The sequence below is a fragment of the Anguilla anguilla genome, chromosome 6 (genome assembly GCF_013347855.1).
Source record: "Anguilla anguilla isolate fAngAng1 chromosome 6, fAngAng1.pri, whole genome shotgun sequence".
In the NCBI taxonomy this organism is placed as follows: Eukaryota; Metazoa; Chordata; class Actinopteri; order Anguilliformes; family Anguillidae; genus Anguilla; species Anguilla anguilla.
In genome coordinates, this window is record NC_049206.1 from 30,120,344 (window position 1) to 30,140,687 (window position 20,344).

Here is a 20,344-nt window from a genome sequence, read left to right on the forward strand (position 1 = left end):
CCAGACAAACACAGAAATGAAGATGAGTGCAGTACAGTACAGGCCTGGTAGAGCATCATGTCACTGTCTGGTGATGTCTACGGGTCACAGATTCCAGGCAGTCATCGGATGCAAAGGATTTGCAACCAAGTACTAAATATGACAACTTTATTTAAGATTATGTTAATCTGTGAAAATATTTTTGGTCTCCTAAAATGCGGGGAGAATATGCATACAAGTGCTGTAACTGCTACATAGATCATCTAGTATGGATGTAAATGCCCTTGTGGCATTCGGTCCGCCTTAGAAGCGGATTTGTCTCAGCTGTGCCAGCTGGTGGAGACAGCACATGCACCTGGGTTGCATTAGCTAATCAGCCCAGGTGATTAAAAGTGTCCTCCTCTCCACAGTTCGGAGCAAACACTGAGAGAGTGAGTTTTGAGCTGAAAAGCGGGCTAGCTATAAATGGTGAGCTGAAAGGCTGCCGCTGAGTTTTGCTTTCTTTTGTCTTTGTGGCTTTAATTTGTTGTTTCACCTGGAACCCATGAAAGGGAAAGGTTACGTTTGTTTATTTGATTTTGTGTTTGTGCTCTCTCTCTCTCCACGTGGCAACCAACAGTGTTCCCCAGAACTGCCGCATCTCCCTCTCAGTGGGGTCACGCTGGCGTGCGACAGCCCTCAAATTAAAGCTGACCATCTGCACTTTGAACTCCTTTCTATTGTTTCATTTCAAATCCAATGTGCCACAATACAGAGCCAAAACAACAAAAATTGTGTCACTGTCCAACAAATTCTGGTCCTCAATGTACACAAGGGTCTTCAGAACATGCTAATTATTCAACAGAACTATAGCCTGAAGGTCACAGACAAGCCACAACCTGAAATGTTCAGCAGTGACATTCTCAGTAGGCAGAATGTACTGGCAGAGGAATGTGTCTACTAGTGATATGTCATCTGCCTCCTGCAGCAGGAGCCCAAAGCAGACTGCACACTTACAAGGATAACTGTTCATAGTCACTGAGATATATGGTTCTCAAAGGCAGCCCAGATGTGGAAGAAGATACACCTCACATTACACAATAATATTGGCATTGGCAATGTCTGTTGGCACAAAAAATGGCATCTTGTTCTCGAGGTAGAAAGATATTGTCCCCAAAACACTACATGCAGAGATGCTCTGCCCAAATACATTCAAGTCACATCAGAGGAGAGGCATGCTACAGGCAAACTGAAGAAACGCTGTATTGACCCAACATGCAAGCAGGAATAAAAGACCTTTTCAGCAGCTGCTCAACTTCCTATGAGGATGCTCAAAAACCACAAGAAGACAATGCTCAACAAACAAACTCCCCACCAGGTCATGGCAGATTGTAAGCTTGGACCTGTTCAGCCACAGACAGAAGGACTATCTCCTCATTAACTCAGCAACATTACATATGCATCTGTCATCATTCTCGGCCAAAATATGTGTGAAACAATAGCAGAAGTCTACTATATTTTTAAATACAAAAATCAAACATTGACACATACTTTCTCACATATGTCATATTCTGTCGTTGGGTCTGTGCAAACTAAAAACCTTGGCATCTTAGTACTTTTCGGGCTTCTTAAATGCCCAACAAAATATTACATTTCCCAGTTAAATGCCATGAAAAATGTGTCACAAATTTGAATGCATGGGGGTTGAAATTTAGGTAGCCTACAGCATTTATTAATAAATATCTAATAGCCCATCCTACTGAATGCTCATTTAGCTAATAATTTAGCTCATTTAGCATTCAGTCAATATTTGTCATTATATCTGAGCCATGATTACATTTCATTTGGTGAAACTCCATCTGTGAAGAAGAAATTTACACTTACATGAAACTATAAGTTAAATTTAGATCGAATTCAGACCTAATAATAATAATAATCCTGTTAGAAAATTCTGTTGCCTTTAAATCCTTTCTCTGTCCAGCATAGTAGTGATCATAGCCACTCTGAATAAGATTTAAATGTTGCCATCCTCAAAGGATGCAACAGAATGATTCACCTTGGACTGATGCGGTGCGTTTGCAGTTATAAAGGATGGCCAGCTCTCCAAACACATCTCCAGAGGTCAATGTGCGTAAATCTCGCCCAGCCTGGGTGACCTGCAGCTCTCCCGCTGTTAAAAAGGCACAGACAATGATGATAGAGAAAGTCTGAGAATCTGATGGACAATTTTTGTCTTAATAATAATTGAAACAATTAAAGCAGTCACAACTAGACAGGCTGTGAAAAGAAACATAAACACTTGTGCTAACCTGATTATTTATGTTGAAAGGTACAATATTAATATTATATATTTTTATTATGGGAAATATTATTTGTGAAAAAACAACTGGAAACACATAGTGACTTAATGGGGAACTGTTACTGAAGAAACTGGATGCTTTTCTTCCCGGTTGACATTTTTTCACAGCTGATCTGTGACCGCTGGCTTTGTTTTGCCTTTAAATGCAAGGACATTGTTGCCTGGAAGTATGCTTCATTTCATTTTACTGGTGATAAACTTCCCGTGATCATCAGCAAGTTGAGACTGCTGAAGCCCCTACCTGCCAAACATGCCCTAACAGCCAACCCACTTTGCCTGCACTGCTGACCATAATTGTAGCCATTTTTATACATACTGGGATTGCTTAATAAATTGAGAAGACTTACCTGAGTGGTGGCCTCTCGATTATATATATTTGTTGTCCCTAATTTACCAAATTCTTTTTTCATTTTTGACAACCTATATGGAAGCTATCATATGATATTGGGGTGAAGCATTACAATGTGATAAATTGTGTAATTTTGTTGCTAATTCCAATTAATCTAAATTATGATAAGAAAATTCTAAATCTATAAAGATGAAACTTTATCTAAGGTAAACAAAGACAAAAAATTGAATCCTGTCTTGGTATCATTACTAGTTACATTTTAGCATATTGATCCAAACATAGTCATTGAGACATCAAAAGGATTTAAAATCAACAAATTCAACATATGGTGAGTGTCAATTTAATACTGCACCTTTTAGACCAGAGGCAAAATTGCAGGCTGTGATATTTACATTATTTTCTCATACTGTGATTGTTCACTGTTCATGTAACTTCATGTAAAGGTAATGTTTCCTCATCCTGTTCATGCCCCCAAAATCATGTATTGCAATCTTTGTTACCACAATGTTTTCTCTAATTCTGTATTCCTTAATGCAATTTCTCATATAGTTTCTAAGACAATGTATAAGGTTTAATGTTCTGTATCTGTATGGCTTGCTTTGTGTTATCTTAAATGGTTGAGTGTTTGTTTTTTGTGTAATACTGTTGCATGCTATATTCCAGTGTGTTTCTCACCATACTTGTTTGTTTGTTTGTATGTTTGTACAGTATAACAATAAAAATGTAAAAAATACTTTTAAGTTGACAGGTTCTTTGAAATTAAAATAACATAGGCGTGCTGTAGCCTGCAGAGAAGTCACTATCTCAGTACTGCCAGAAAAATAATAATTAAATAAATTATAAAAATAATAATTGTTCATACACAAGTGAGTAAGATATTTTAAAAAAGTTATTAAAGTCACCTGCTACAATGTACATGCTGTCACCCTCCGAGCCCTCAGTGATGACCACCTCACCCGGGTTCTTATCTATTGCAACCAGTAACTCCACCATCATTGTGATCTGCTCGTCATCTAGCCGGCTCAGGAAGTCATTCTTCTGGATGGCCTTGACAATCAGACTGGTTTCACTGGGAATAAAAAGTGAGATGGAGTGGTGGGGAGGTGAGGAGTGGTGGGGAAAAGTAGAATGGTGGGGAGGTGACATTCAAACACTGATTCATGGGCGGCCAACCTGTAATCCTGTCTTCATCTCAAAATCAGCCTTCAGATTTGACTGTGAGATGAGCTAAATGTGCAATTAATTTGTTTCATTGATCAAATGAGTTCTAACAAACAGCTTGTTCTAACAAGTCCAGAATATGTGGTGGCTCTCCAGGACCAATATTGGCCAACCCTGGGTTAGTTGATCATTAATATTCAGTAAACATTCTCAAACTAATATCTGACCCCAGAGAAAACAATTGTGCTGTTTTGCCTCAAGGGGTCATTTTTAACATTATTCATGACTGACTGTAAAACTCAGATAGGCCATTTTTGACTTCTCCAAAAAATCTCTGCACCTTGCTCCATATCGGGAGGTGTTAGTGGAGAGGTATACAGTGCCCTCAAAAAGTATGGGAACAGCAGAGTGAAATTTGTCATTTTTTGCTATACTCTAGACATTTGGGTTTGAAATCAAAAAATTAATAAGACAAAAGTACATACAGTCAACTGTTTATACATTGGGATTGGGATGGCAGGTATGCCATCCCGCCAAGTTATGCCTTGGCGGGGGCATGCCCCATACCTATACAGCACCGAGAGTTTGGCACTTTTCAGGGTTCCCCACAGAAATAACCACAACAGCCACAGACACTCAGCCCTTAAAAACATTGAATTCTGTACATTCTGACCCCATTTCAACAGACAGATTTCATAAACAACTTCACATGTCCACACAATAAAGCCCCAAACTAAGGGGATTTTGCGTTTTCTCCTTCTTCTTCTTCTTCTCTTTCTTCTTCTTCTTCTTCTCATTCTTATTTTTCCTGTCGCCTATCCCACTAACAACATGTCTCCCCATTGGACATTTTACCGACATCAGCCAAATCCTCACCCTCACGACCCAATCAAAAACTTGCATACACACGCAAAATACCCATACCTTCTTACTCTTAAACATTCCACTTCAAACAGCTAATCTGCCTGTGGCCTAGTGAGTAGGGTTACAGTCTTGGGACCATGGGGTCTTAGGTTCAAACCCAGCTAGGGACATGTTTCTTTAACCTGCTTTTACCCTCACTAATAATTGTCTACTACTTCTTCATTATTAATTTTTTATTGCACCATATCTACCCGCCGTTCACCGAACGTATACACTGCATTATGACGTACCGTCTGCATGTTCAGTTATTAACCGACTATAATATTGCAAAGCCATATGGATTCAACAGGAGCTCTTCTGTGCTTACTGGCCTGTGTTCTTCTTTAAAACCACGGACAGGTTTGCTAATGATATTTCAGGCATTGCATAGCTATGTCATGGTGCTGCACTAACAAAGTCACAGACTGGTAAACCTCCGGTTTAAGGATTGAGTCCCGCCTCGCCCTCAGGCAGATAATTTCCTCCTTTACACTAACGTTTTCTTACGCTTTTATATTTTCTTTACCAAAACTCACTCACGGCCACCCATATGCATTTCATGACGGAAAATGTATTCATTTTATTAAAAAGTTACACCGGTTCACCACTGTGCCATTTCTACTAACTATATTTCTTCACTTGGCTACCGTATAAAACCTTCTTATCAGCAAACGCCACGTTTCTACATTCATGTTACCTCGCTCTGTTCGCTATCTAGCCACATACAAACAATTACTACGTATGTACGTTCTGCAACTCCCCATTAAAACATTACATTTAAAATCATGACACACTCATAATTATAACTACTACTACTGAACATGAGAAAAGCACATCAGTGCAATAAATTTCACACGTTACTTAACCCTCCACTTTAACAACTAATGCTTCATACAGACTGTTATATATACCGTTCGATAAGGAAACTAAGCTCGCTCATGGTTACTTTATTTACTCCGCACTATAGTCTGTGATCATCTCAACCTTCACCTACATACCCATTCTGCTAAAAACATATTGTTTCAACTACGCAATTTCATCATTTCGTCCTAATTTCTCTCACACTGTTGTTATTTTCTCATATGCAAAGCCTGCTGGGACATATGCGTCTGCTCGTATTCTCGTTTTCCAGTTCTAGCTTAGCAAAACAGCGAGCAGGATTTCCCACCTGCAGATAAGCCTATCAAAATGCCTTATAAACCTTACAAACACTAAAAGTGCATCTCCACGAAATAACAGACAATGGAGCAGGACAGCAGGGTACACAAGTTGCGACCTAGGCAGCTCTAATTCTACGGGCTTGCTGATTCTTTTCTCAATCAAGGCTCGTTGGATGGCCGTCAAATCCGTGAGTACATACATACACTGGCCATATTTCACCTGCGTTTCTGTTGCGTTTATGCTTACGCCACTGCACCCTTTGTCACAGCCACTGTTTTACACATATAGCAAACCGAAACTGCTAAACAGTGCACGCTCATCACACTGTACAAATTCACACAAGGATAGCCATAATCCACAACCGTTTCTTACAGGGTCACTTCGCATTTCTCACTCTCATAATAAAACGCTTTGCAAAAAGAAATGATATCTCATAAAAAACACGTTTTCAATGTACAAAAATGCCAAGTTACTCAAAAGTATTTATATCAAAATGACGCCAAGTTACGGTACTACAAACAATATAGGCTATCTTGCCTCACCGAAATTACATAAGATGTATTTCAAAGCAATGCTACCCAATTCTTTCAAGTCACTTGGCCCTGTGTTTTGTAATCTTACCATTTTACATGCAAACTTTTTGTCAGATCAAAGAGTCAAATATTTCGAATTGCCTCATAGAACACATTGAAATTCATGTACAAAACTGCTGCTGAGTAATTACAGGAAGCATATTTCTCCAGAAAACATGTTTATACTTGCTTCTGAACTGAATTTGAGTACATGTACAAGTGATTGTATATTTGCTACGTACAATAAATACTGCATGTAAAATACATATTGTACATACATACATAGAGAACTTCTTTATCCCCATGGGGACATTTCCCTCGCAGCATGTTACATTCACATTTACGAACACCCACTTATACCAAGAAACATACTATCATTCACGCAACAAAAAGGCTGGGCGGCGAAATACATACATACCAATACAAATTGGACATTTACACGCCTATTCAATCAATCTTGACTGTGAGAGAGCCATCCACACATATGTTTGGCCTGTCCATGTAGTGCATGCTTATACACACAGGGCCAAGTGACTTGAAAGAATTGAGGAAATATTGGGTAGCATTGCTTTGAAATACATCTTATGTAATTTCGGTCAGGCAAGATAGCCTATATTGTTTGTAGTACCGTAACTTGGCTTCATTTTGATATCAATACTTTTGAGTAACTTGGAATTTTTGTACGTTGAAAACGTGTTTTTTATGAGATGGTATTTACATGTATAAGTGTTTTACCATTTTACAGAAACAGCTGTTTTTCTGTTGGCTCCCCTCACTTAGAGCTGGGCAAAAGTATGTTAACAGATGAGCTTAAAAGTAAAAGAAATAAATTCAAGTATTTGCTTCCATAGCACTTAATCCTTTCGCCCCTAGTGGCCAGGATGCCAACTTCCTGAGGTTGCACAACTCAGACATTCAGTGCTGCTATGAGTGGAAACAACAAACTCTGTGTTCAAGCTTTATTAGTAAATGATACACAACAGCTATCTGAAATACAAAGTTTCTAAGTGTCATGTAGTTTGGTTTTACATGTAAAGATTTCATGATTCAATGGTCATTTATTGTCTTGAACTATTCATTTGAGAAATAAACATGCAAATAGAAAGCGGGGGTAGGCATTTACATCGGCCACAAAACCACACTTGCTTTTTACACTGCTGTAACTCTTTTCAGTTCATTCCAGTTTGACTGACAACTCTTATCTAGTACAGCAGTGGTTCCCAACCTCGGTCCTGGAGTACCCTTACGTGTATGCTAAAATTAATTCCAACTACAACTGCAAACCCAGAAAGTTGTTATTTTTCTTAATTATGTGCTTTTCATAGTTAGAGGGATTATTTATGCTCTTAACCCACATTATATCACAAATAGGTATGTGTGCTAGTCTTTCAATTGGTCAAATTTTCCTACCTCTTTTATTTAATTGTTTGCAAGATAGCACAATTAGCAAAAATTAACATTGGGAATTTTATTGTTCATGGATCTTTTTTGACATAATGTGGCGTAAGTGGGTCATTATTATAAGACACTTGACGTTGCTTTTTCCTTTAATTTGTCATCCGTCTGTATACATGCTATAATTTACAAGTATTTTATTCATTTTTGGTGAGGATTTGGATAGGTTTTTGGTTTTTGGTAGATGTCATAGACCACTATACTGATGAAAAGATCAGAGGTGGAAAATCCAGGTTCAGAAAGCAAAAGTCTTCCACAGTATTTTGAACCAGTTCTCCGAATTTGCTAATTAGCACAATTCTTCAGCCAGGTGGTAAAACTAATTAGTGAAATTAGCTGGCTGAGGTTCATGGGTGGAATAAAAACATGGCAGGACTTTTATTTTCTGACCCCTGGACTTTCTACCTCTGGAAAAGATGTACACTTGAAAATGATGCAAAAGTGAGTCAAAATGGTTGATTTGTAGTGAATGATTTTATGAAGTTACGATTTACAGCAATGCTCAGTTTAGACATTTTGGATATATCTGGCAGGGCATACTGCTTCCTTTTTCTTTAGTAGTTCCACATTTCACTGTTGTGTCCTTACGGACAGGGTGGGGTTCAGTTCAGGAAGTGGAGGCTGACAATTTAATGCACTTTACTTTTGCTTTTATTGACAACGACATATCCTTTACATGGGTCTCAAGAACAACGTGACAGAAAACTTTCAGTACGTGATGCCAATTTTTATACCATCACATTACTGATAACCATTAAGCTCTTTACCACATGAATCCCCACTTGGGTCAAAATACCTCAGTGTGTCTCAGTGTTTTTCTTTAATACACCACGATCACCTTAAGATTTTGCACACTTGTAGTCAAGGTGTTTATGACCTGTATAGTTATCTCCGCCAGGCGAGAGGCTGGAGGGGATTATGCATTTGTGCGTCCTGGCAGCAGGCCAAGGACCTGAATTCTCAAATATTTTGCAAATCGGTCAACAACAAGTATTTTATTTGAATTAATTTCCATCATTGTCCATTGAAATACATTGACTGCTAACTCCTCACTCCTCCTAACCGGCTGGTAGGGGCCACAAGTGATCAACAACTGCTTCCATTTGGAATGAAAGACCAGCAATGTAAAATGTCCATTTCAACGTTAAAATGGCAACAAAATAATCCGCCAACTAACAGGGTACGTTAATGTTTGAATATGTGGCTATTATTTTGTTGGGATTTTCACATTGAAATTGATATTTTACATCGCTGGTCTTTTGGAATTGTTCCCGTCCAGATTGTTCCTGTCCGGATTTGAAATGAAAGTGCCAGACTATAACGTCAACGTTAGCTCTGTCTAACACATCGTGGCTGATATGAATTAAATTAGCTAACATGTCACCACCTTTAGTGTTACTTCACTGAATCAGCGTTTTTGGGATTTTCAGTGGCACATGGTAAAAACTTGTATTTTTGTATTTGTCTGGTTGCATTGATTGTGTAGCCTCTATTGCTGCATCAGCAAAACTAACATGCCTGGCGGAGATCTGCGCTCTACTGAGTGCACTCTTCTACTTTTACCTGTTTTATATTAGTGATCTCTCCGTATTTAATTTCAAACTAAAGGAGGACAACATCATTTTTGAATTTTCACCATGATACCTGCATTTGTGGCACTTTATTTCTACCTAAATTATGAATATATACTAATCTAGTATTGTAAATGGTACAAGTGTCACTTAAGCCATTTCAAGGCCTCTGTGATTCTCACATCTGGAGTTGTAAAGCTTTAAATAGAACACCCCCTAAATGGGTGAGGATCTTCAGTTTCCTCTTCAGCAAGTGAAATGTATGCTTTGTTGGATTTAAATCAGGTGATTGACTTTGCCAGTCAAAACACTATTTCCAACTGATGAATGCTTTAGTTGCATAGGCAGTGTGTTTGTGGTCATTGCCTTGCTGTAGGATGAAACACTGGCCAATGAAGTAAGAGGAATTTTATTTGTACATAATCAGAAATAATATGACTGTACACTTCCAAATTCGCCCCACTGCTGCCATCCTCCATTACATCATAAATAAAGACAAATGAGCTTGTTTCAGAAGCAGCCATACATGCCCAAGGCATGGCACTACCAACTCCATATTTCACAGATTGGATCATGATTCTTCATTTCTGCACACCTTTGGCTTTCCTTCACTTTGGTAAAGGTTTATTTTGGTCTCATCAGTCCATAACACTTTGTTATGGCTTGTGTCTGTATTTTTTTTGTGAATTCTAGCCTGGCCTTTTAATTCTTGCTGTGGATGAGATGATTGCATCTTGCAGTAAAGCCTGTATTCTGCTTACCAAGTCCACCAGTGGTCTCTTTCTTCTTCAAGGCTTTCCAAACTGCAGTACTTGATATACCCAATTTCAGTCCTGTCCGTCTTAATTAATTCTCACCTTACAGATTATTTGTTTTTCAGCCGTAGTTAGGCCTCTGGTCTTCATGACGGTGTATGCCTTCTAACTCCAAATGCAATCTCCACAAATTTAAACAAAGGCTAAATTCAAGACTCAAAACTCACTGCTCTTTTGTGTGACCAATCCATGCAAAACGAAACACCTGAGCAACGGATAACACCTGTCAGTCATCCATTAAATTACTTTTGAACAACTGAAAATGGGGGAACTCAAAAGCTACATTTCTCATAGTAATCTTTTGTTTTCAAAATCCAAATGCCTTATACCATGTAGTGTATAGCAAAAGTAACAAATTTCACTCTACCGTTCCAATGCTTTCGGAGGGCATTGTACATCCCACTGGTTTCTGCCTCACCAGAACTGCTAAATAGCCCCAGTCAAAAATGATCTCCGATATCTCAACTGCACAGTGCCCACACAACACCCTTGGTAGGGATGGGAAAAATTTACCACATTTCCAACGGTATGTGGACACCTGAACATCACACCCACATGTACTTCATGCATTAGGGGCGACATAGCTCAGGAGGTAAAAGCGGTTGTCTGGCAGTCGGAGGGTTGCCGGTTCGATCTCCTGCCCAGGGCGTGTCAAAGTGTCCCTGAGCAAGACACCTAACCCCTATTTGCTCCCAACAAGCTGACTGGTACCTTGCATGGCAGCCTTTCACCGTTGGTGTGTAAGTGTGTGCGTGAATGGGTGAATGTGAGGCATCAATTGTAAAGTGCTTCGGATGCAGTCCATTTACCATTTACTTGTTGAACATCTCATTCTAAAACCAAGGGCATTAGTATAGATTTGGACTCCCAGCTTTGCTGTTATAACTGCCTCCACTATTCTGGGAAGGCTTTCCATTAGATTTTGGAACATGGCTGCGGGGATTCGCTTCCATTCAGCCACATGAGCATTAGTGAGGTTGGGCACTGATGTTGGACGTAAGGCATGGCTCACAGTTGGCATTCCAATTCATCCCAAAGGTGTTTGATGAGGTAGAGGTCAGGGCACTGTGCATCCCGCCAAACCCAGATTTGTCTGTCAGACTACCAGATAGTGAAGTGTGATTCATAACATCAGAGAATGGGTTTCTACTGCTCCAGAGTCCAATGGTGGTGTGCCTTACACCACTCTAGCCGATGCTTGGCATTGCGCATGGTGATCTTAGGCTTGCATGCGGTTGCTTGGCCATGAAAACATATTTCATGAAGCTCTTGATGAACAGTTCTTGTGCTGATGTTGTTTCCAGGGGTAGTTTAGAACTCTGTAGTGAGTGTTGCAACCGAAGACAGATGATTATTACATGCTACACGCTTCAGCACTAGGCGGTCCCGTTCTGTGGCCTACCGCTTCACGGTTGAGCTGTTTTTGCTCTCATACAGTAAGTGTCCACTTTGAAATAACAGCACTTACAGTCGACTGGGGCAGCTCTTGCAGGGCAAAAATTTGACAAACAGACTTGTTAGAAAAGTGGCATTCTATGACAGCGCCACGTTGAAAGTCACTGTGCTCTCCAGTACGACCCATTCTACTGCCAATGTTTGCCTATGTAGATTGCATGGCTGTACACTTTATTTTATTTTTATTTTATGTACCTGTTAGCAATGGGTGTGACTGAAATAGCCAAAAAAACTAATTGAAGGGGTGTCCACATACTTTGGAAATGTATTGTATTTTGATGTCTCACAGAAAATGTATCTTTAAGTAAATATCAAAATTGTGAAGGCATATGTTGCACATGAAATAAATAATGCATGAACTGCCTATCCATAACCCGAGCACACAGTTGACAGACTCCAGTGTAGTGGTTCATTTTAGGTCAATGATTGGCTAAAGAATCTAGACACCTTGATCTGAAGACCGTGACTGAAAGGCAGATGACTGAAAGGAAACCACAAAAACTTTAAATACGGCAGCCCCATGGGACTTGACCACCCCTGCTCTAGCTATACCAAACCACTGGCGATAGGAAGTGAAACTGTGAAATCAGTTTCACTGTTAAACCAGTAAAACTTCTAAACCCATTTATCATAGATGAATGATAAATGTGGGAAGCATTAAATGCTATAAAGCATAAGAACAAAAAGTATGAACAAAGTGTACAATGCAAAAAAAGGACAAGCCATTCAGCCAATTGCCATTTATCTACAGAATTCAATGGCACTGCATCAAGCCTGGCCTTAACATTTAAGGGTATTTACCTGTACTACAGTATATGACCATACAAACTGTCCTATGCATTGCAATCTCTGTATAAAAACTAAATTTCTGAAAAAGCTCAAAATTTGCCAGTAATTTCTGCCCATGCAACATATGTTTCTTCAATCTGATTACTATTACTATGCTACACTTAAACTCCTTTTATTAATCTTGAATAGATGCAGTGGCTTCAATCTTTCCTCATAACTTTTACATTTCTGTACTTCTCTGAACATTTTAGAGAGCTTCTCCTGAGCTTCATATTGTTGTATAATGTGGTTTTGTATAACGCCCCCAGTTATCCATAATAGTGGGGTCATGTCATATTTTCTACATGTATGTTAAGCCCTGAATGTGGCTTTTGGTACCTGATAGTCTTCTTGACCTGTGCCTCTGTGATCTCTAGGTCCTCAGGAAGAGGCTCTGGTGCAATGACAGCCGCCCGACTCTTCCTCACTTCTGGCTCACTGTCATTACTGCTCCTCTCAGGAGGGCAATCTGGGACAGGTACAGGAGAGGGGACCACAGGTGTCAAAAAATGGTATGACTCATACAGGGGGTGTCTGATTAACCATCAACAGCAACTGAGCCCTCATGCTGAAAATATCTAAAATAGAGAGGAAACCCATACAAAAATCATTATTTGGTATGTTCTGTCTCACCGTCAGAATAAAGGGTGACTTTTATGTCTTATTTAAGTGTAGATGTCTTTTGAATGGGAAAATACTGTGCAAAGGCAACAAATCTAGTAGGGGAGTCATTATACCTGGGTTTGTACATATTGGGCCTCATTCACGAAACGTGCACGATCACATTTGATCATAAACTGCATGTAAGAACGTTTCCAAGAACATTTTCGGCATTCATCATTTTTTTATCTGTATTTGTTCATTACAGTTTAATTATGCAAATCACATGAACAGGATTGCGCATAAAATTTACAAACAGCCAGCATTCATCATCTCATACACCTGGGATATGCACAAAAACAAAAGTCTGCACACGTGTCATGAATCTCGAAAATGTTCCATTTTGCGTCTGAGCATTTTTAAGAACAAAAGAAAGAATAATTTAAGAAGGTTTTCTGAATGAGGCCCATTTTCTGTTGTGGACTAAAGTATTATATGTGGTACATCAGAAAAGAAAAAAACATTATTCTGAATGTGGGCAACACAATGAATAGTTATACTGGCTGGAGGAGTGGCCTTTTAAGTGTTGGTGGAGAGCAACAGGATGTTGTCAGCAGTGCCAATGATGTACTACACCAGGGGTCTGTGACCCTGGTCCTGGAGAGCCACAGGTTGCGCTTTGTTACGCAGCATTTACTCAACACTGATAGATCAATTAAAGCAGTTGGGCACACAGTAATCACACCTCACCTAGTTTCTTGTGTCTGAATTGGTTGCTCATTTTAAGGGTGAAAACAAAAATCAGCCAAGACTGCAGCACAACAGGACCAGTGGTTTGAAACCCATGGGTTACACCCATATGTCATATATTCCTTTGAACTCATTTTGTAATTACCCTTACCCAGCTGGTCAAACCGACTCTGTAGGTTTTTGAGCAACCATTCTTTCTCCTCTAAACGTTTCTCTGGGGAAAGAGAGCAGTTTAAGTTAATATTTTCTAATTCCACAATGAATGATATGGCCAAACACAGCAAACTCGAGCATAATGTTATTGAAATTAAATAATGTTCTTCAGCTACAGTTTAATTAATATCAGCCCAAATTCACAGTCTCATTAATGGATTTTTTTTAGTGAGGTGGGAGCATAACTAGTGGATACCAGTAATGACAAAGGTGATATCTGATGCTGTGTTAGGATTAAATTATGAAACTATGATGTACTGTGGCTTTACATGCAGATGCTAACCACACACATGTGCTGGCGTGGTAAATCAGAAAAAGATAATTTACAATATACATCATAAAACAAATATTTCTTCATTTGAGACCACTGCCGGAACTTGGAATCCTTTGGATGATTTATGTTTTATGAAGACATGAATGTATATGTATGTTATGAAGTATAAAGTACATAAATGCGAATATTTAATTTTATATTATGGGAAATAGTGGCAGTGAAAAAAACAATTCATGTCAGGGTGTTGGACCATCACTGTTTTTAACATAAGACTTTAAAAAAAAAACTGAGATGAAGAGTGCTAGTGTAATGATATTGTGCTTCAGGACAGCAGAAGAGGTGGGACAGTGAGGGGCTGCCTTACCCAGATCCTGATTTTGACTATGCAGCTCCTTATTCAGTGCACACTGCTTCTCCAGCTGCAGTCGCAGGTTCTGTACGAGTTCCTCCATGACTGGAGCGACAGAGAGCAGTTACACACACATGCGCACACAGATACGCATACCCACACACATAGCTTCTCCAGCTGCAGCAGCAGGTACACACTTGGACATACAAGCATACAAACAATGCTGTCTAATAGAGCTACTTATATGTGCACCATGCAGGGGTTGGGGGAGGCATTTTATGGATACATGAGAAAGCCATTTACATAGAAATTGTAGAAAATAACTGCAATAAAAATAATACCCACTTCAATGTCAGTATAGAGTATGTAGTTATTTAATATGTAAAGTTATTTAATAAGTGCGAGCACACACACACACACACACACACACACACACACACACTCACAGTAACCACTGAAAAACTATTTTTATGTCTGTTGGAAATTCTTACTTTTAAAATCAGAAAACACACAATTTGCACATTGAGGCATTACTAGATTTCCCATCATGAGTCTGAAGGAAGCAGTACAGTGAAGCTTTCAGATAAATGTGTGTTGCCCTGCTCAGTGGGGTCTCTCAATGAATAATGCAAATCAACCAAGACTGCTGGAGATACCATGCATATTGACACATTTGTTTCTACAAAGACTGCCTAACCACAGGCCAAATGTGATGCAACCCAACACGGAAATAATTAGATCCTATGACTCTACAGGGAGCAGTAACCCTCCTGCGTACTGTTTAGACTGATGCAATATTAAAATAAACTATAGCCAGACACATCCTCTCATTTACATTTGTTTACCAGGTCTTAAAATGCTTTTAAAATGCAGTTTAACTATATGTATTAACCCAGACATTTTTAACAGGACAGAGAAAAATGAATGTGAACACTCAGATCAGCAAAAGTGGTGGTCTTTGATCACGAAAAGAAGGCATCCTGCTTAACACCTCTTTGTGATCTCTAATTATATTCACTGCATGTTTTCATGTTAGATGTGAATAAATGAACAAATAGTTTTTGGCTGCCTTTTAGTGTAGATGGACATACAAATAGTTTCCAGAATGTTCAGATGGAGATTTTACAAATATATAGACTGATTAGACTAATAGATTATAGACTAATAGATCACGCTGTATAAAATGTTGCCTCTATTAGAAATGGTATTTTAAAGTCTTTGTGACTCATTATCCATTTTTTTGACTGGCATACAGACTAAAATCAAACCACTGATGGGTACTGGCAGTAACTATGGTACATTAGTTAACATACAGATTCCCTCAGCAATCCTAAATGTAGCATCCAGTAACAATACCAAGTCTTTCTGATTTCAAAATTTGTGTAATAGCCAGGATCTACAGAGCAAGGCACCACTGTTGACAAACCCAGACCAGACCATACTTCCTGTTTCACACGTGATGCCAATTACTGTCCTTTCACCCTGAACATTGAACACTGCACAGATTACTCGCAAAATCAAGGGAGGTCACAAAGTCCCTGCTGCAATCCAAAGAAAATAAAAGGATGGTGTTTGTAAGAGGCAGCCTCAGCTCAGCATAATAGAGCTGAGCACTAGAGCTGCTAGTTTCAAACATAATTGTCAGTTGCCATATTGTATAATATGTAGTTAAGAATATAATTATTTCCTAAATAAAATTTTGAGGGTAGGTACACCATCTGCTAAAAGTATAGCTATACAGAACCAAGATTTGGCACAACAAATTTTCAACAGAAATAACGACCTGACTCTCACTCCTTAGCAATATTAACTTGTGTACTCTCTGACCTTGCATAAACACGCAGATACACAGGTATAGCAAACAAAAAGTTATATCTCCTGTGCAATGCCACAGTGCTCAAAAACGGCAAACTAAAAACAAATTAAAAAAACATTCCCTTGTATATATTCAGAGGGTAATATCAGCTTCTCATTCAGGGTATTCAGGACTCTTTCCTAAAATACACACCAGAAGAGGTTAGAATAAAAGCCAACCATAGCTCACAATGGCTTCTGAAATTACATGAATTTTTCTGCAAGCCAAACATGACAAGGACAGACTCCTGCAGACCAAAACCAGCTGTAGCTCACCTGATCCGAAAAGGCAGGTCACCTTTGGACTTCAAGAATCCAAACGCCAGGGAGTGAAGTCTGAAGGCAATGGAGGTTTGTGTTCGCACTCACCTGGCCAAGTTAGACAGGGAATCGAGAGGAGGGGGGGGAAGAGGGAAAATCTGATGATGGCAGTATTCACATGGGGCTGTGGATCTCCACTATACACCTGGCCACGCAAGGTAGGTAAGAATGTAGACTGTAATCCCAACGCAGCTGAGTAGAGCCAACAATATGATACTGGTCCTTGTATGTCCTCCAGCTATCAGTTACACACAGCTCAGACACACATGCTCTGTTTCTGTCTTTCTCTCTCTCACACGCACACACACAGTATCAGACTTTACCTCCTCTTTTTAATGGCCCAGTTCCGTCTATCGTTTTTCCCGTCGTCCTCTGAAACCAATGGAATATTAACCAGCCCAGCCTCCCCAGCCCCTCCCACTTCACCAGGTGGGAATGAAGGAGTCGGGAGGTCACCAGAGAGGGGGAATGGGGGTGGGGTCCCTTTAACAACTGTTTGATCTCCAAGTCTTGCCTTGAACAGCATCACATGTATCGTTGTAGGTTTTGGGGGGGGGGGGGGGGGGACACAGTTGAGACCTGTGTTGAAATTTTGCTCCTCCCTGTCAGTCCTGATCTATGTATTTTGTGCTTTTCCAGACTCCAATCTCTCAAGCTATACCATATATCTCTCTTACTTTCTCGTACAACTTTCGTTGTATTTTCTGCAAGAGACAGACCTTATGATAAATGAGAGCTGTGCTGGGTAGAAATTGACATGGTTGCCATCCAGTATTTGCAAGATTATTTTCTTTAAATTGGTTACAAAGACTTTACTGAGGGGCAGTAATAAAATGCTTAATCTGGGAGATTCATCTTTCTGCACAATGCATGGGTGACAGAGATGAATATGTCCAAAAATAATTTCTATTATTACTTTTGAACTTGAACTTATTACTTACTTTTACGAATGACATAATGCTAAACACTGCTCCGTAACAGACAAAATAAAGGTTAATTATTTTGTTTTTAAGTGACGAAGTTGCTAGTGCTACTTCACAATGGAAGTAATAACGTCAAAAGGTTAAAATAGTGCCAGAGAATGTGTTTTATTACTTTAGTTAATTGTTAATTCCTCTGAGGTTAATCAATGTCCAACTAAATTATTATGCATGGGCTGCATGTTGAGTTTTGTCTCACACTAAGAAACAAGACAGACAATTGCAGTGTTCAGTTTAATAAACAATGTCAATTATAAGTGAATAATTATATGGAAAATGTTGAATTTCTCATTAAAGTATCAATGCCTAATACATATGAATATCATAAGGAGTTCAATTTTGAGAGAATGCAAGAAAAAAAAAAAGAATCCGAAGTTAAACCCTTAGCTCACACCTCAACAATTCATTTCAAAATGTGAATATGAAGCAGTCCTCAGAAGCTTTAAAAAGTAAGCCCTTACCTAGCTAGAGTACCTGCCGTAGAGCACAATAGTCGCATAGCAGATCTGGGAGACAAAACAGAGTCAAACAGTCAAGGCCAAAGGAAAGGTCATGCTGGAGAGCTGCTTTGCATATTGAATATTTTGCTTCCCCTCCAATGATTTCATCTCAGAATTTCATGACACAGGCCTCCCAGCTTATCCCAGCAGGTGTGAAGAAACTGGCTGATCACGGTGGGTGTCCATGTGATCGTGAAATCTTATTTTAGATCTAAAATACGCAAACCCGGTTATGGAGTGCCAGAAATGTTAACATTTTTGGACCAGTCCAAGGATGATTGTGGCTTGCCATTTTGATGACAAAATTCTTTGACAACCTCTGGCTTATGTTTTTGGTGGTGTCTTTTATAAAATCATGTAGAGATACTGCCAGTTTAATTATTTGTGCTCTAGTAATGTATTCATTTTTAATACGATCAAATTATTCTTCTTATGGTAAGTGAGAGATACGAATCTGAGCAGTGCAGCACATGGCCGCCTGCATTCATTAAGCCTAATTATTAATTCTAGTATGTGGTTTGGATAGAACAAAAACTGTAGACATTTCGGGCACTGCAGGGCCATGACTGCCTACCCTTTTCAGGTAATCTGCAATGCGGTAAGCTCAGCTCGGCAGCAGTGCAGCAGGTTGCGCAACCCACTATCAGAACGGAGATTACAGCAGGGCACCCTGACCTTTGCTCCCCCCTCAGGTTTTCCCCACCTGCAGTTCTGCCTTTGTTTCCGAAGCTCCATAAAAACCCACTAATGTCCACACCCCAGAGTCAAACTGGTGTCAGTCTGAAGCTAAACAGACCTGCACTACGTCTCTTGGTGTGTACGTCATTGTTTTTCGTCACATTTTCTTCAAAGGTATCTTTTCTCCAACTAAAAATGTGGTTGCAATTGAAAATAATTTTTAATTTTATAGGATGTGTGTACATGTAGGTCTCTTAAAGGGGATTCTGGGGGTTTTAAGTTTAGAGGGAAGTGCATTTTTGGGAGACTTTAAAAAATATTTTTTTCTAACAAAAGGCCTTACCAAAAGAAATACTGCAAGGTAAAAAAATGCACAAACTGTATATCAGAGAGGGATGGACCAGGAATCAAAGCCCCTGTTGTAATTGAAAATAAAGGCATGCAAGATCCACAACTGAATAGCCTACATGTTATGTGGGTGTTGTTGCTCATCATCATCCACTGCAAAGGAAGCTTTGGTCAATTTTGCACTTACAGTGCATAATGTAATAGTGTTAAGCACACATTAATTACCTCCCACCACTCATGAAGCCTGGCAGGAAGCTTGCTGAGCCCTGGTGGACAGATGCAGGCAGTGCAGGATGAAGGGTTGGAGAGGGACAGAGGTGGAAAATACAAGTTCAGAAAGAAAAAGTCCTATCCAGTATTTTGTTCCAATCACCTAAGTTTTCCACCTCTGGAGAGGGGTCGCCACAGATTGTAATGCCATGTATAATATAATTTTGTTTTAATACAAGGCACGTGATTGTTGTAAACTCTTCATATGCAAACAAACATACACATTAATTTGAGTATGTATTTCGTTTTTAAATTATTGTGCTGATTTACACTCATTCACCAAAGAAAAAATACACACTGAATGCATTTGATTGTTGTTATCTGTTTTTCCTGTATTGTAGTACAGTTTGTTTTTAGTTATATTTTACAGTGTAAAATGAAGGCAAACTAATTAAAATGTTAATTAAACTCAGAACTCAGACTGGAAAGTTCAATATTTGTTTATAAATGGATTACTACCACTACACAGAACCAGACAGTAATAGTGGTCAGTATCAGAGTGAATGTCTTTGCAGTGTCATTTAAACATTTGTAGTGCAGTCATTTTGTTCCAAAAACATCACATACAACTTTCAACAATTACAGCGTATTGGTATATTATGTGGGACAATCCGTTCCCA

The 20,344-nt window shown here is 39.2% G+C and overlaps 1 protein-coding gene across 3 annotated transcripts in view; it reads right to left on the reverse strand.

Annotated features, from left to right (window-relative positions):
* Positions 1 to 17,263, reverse strand: part of prkg3 (protein kinase cGMP-dependent 3) — a 43,521-nt gene extending 26,258 nt beyond the window's left edge. For 2 of the 3 annotated variants that reach the window (XR_004765633.1, XM_035421061.1), the window contains exons 1-6: positions 16,904 to 17,263; positions 14,789 to 14,878; positions 14,089 to 14,151; positions 12,927 to 13,056; positions 3,569 to 3,735; positions 2,015 to 2,128 (exon numbers count right to left, since the gene is read on the reverse strand). Coding sequence is in view for 2 of the 3 variants with exons in the window: in XM_035421061.1 (XP_035276952.1) it covers positions 2,015 to 2,128; positions 3,569 to 3,735; positions 12,927 to 13,056; positions 14,089 to 14,151; positions 14,789 to 14,876 (562 nt within the window). In the remaining variant the exon portion in view is untranslated. The remainder of the gene's footprint in view (positions 1 to 2,014; positions 2,129 to 3,568; positions 3,736 to 12,926; positions 13,057 to 14,088; positions 14,152 to 14,788; positions 14,879 to 16,903) is intronic. The other variant, XM_035421062.1, reaches the window with a different exon arrangement.
* Positions 17,264 to 20,344: the final 3,081 nt, after the last annotated feature.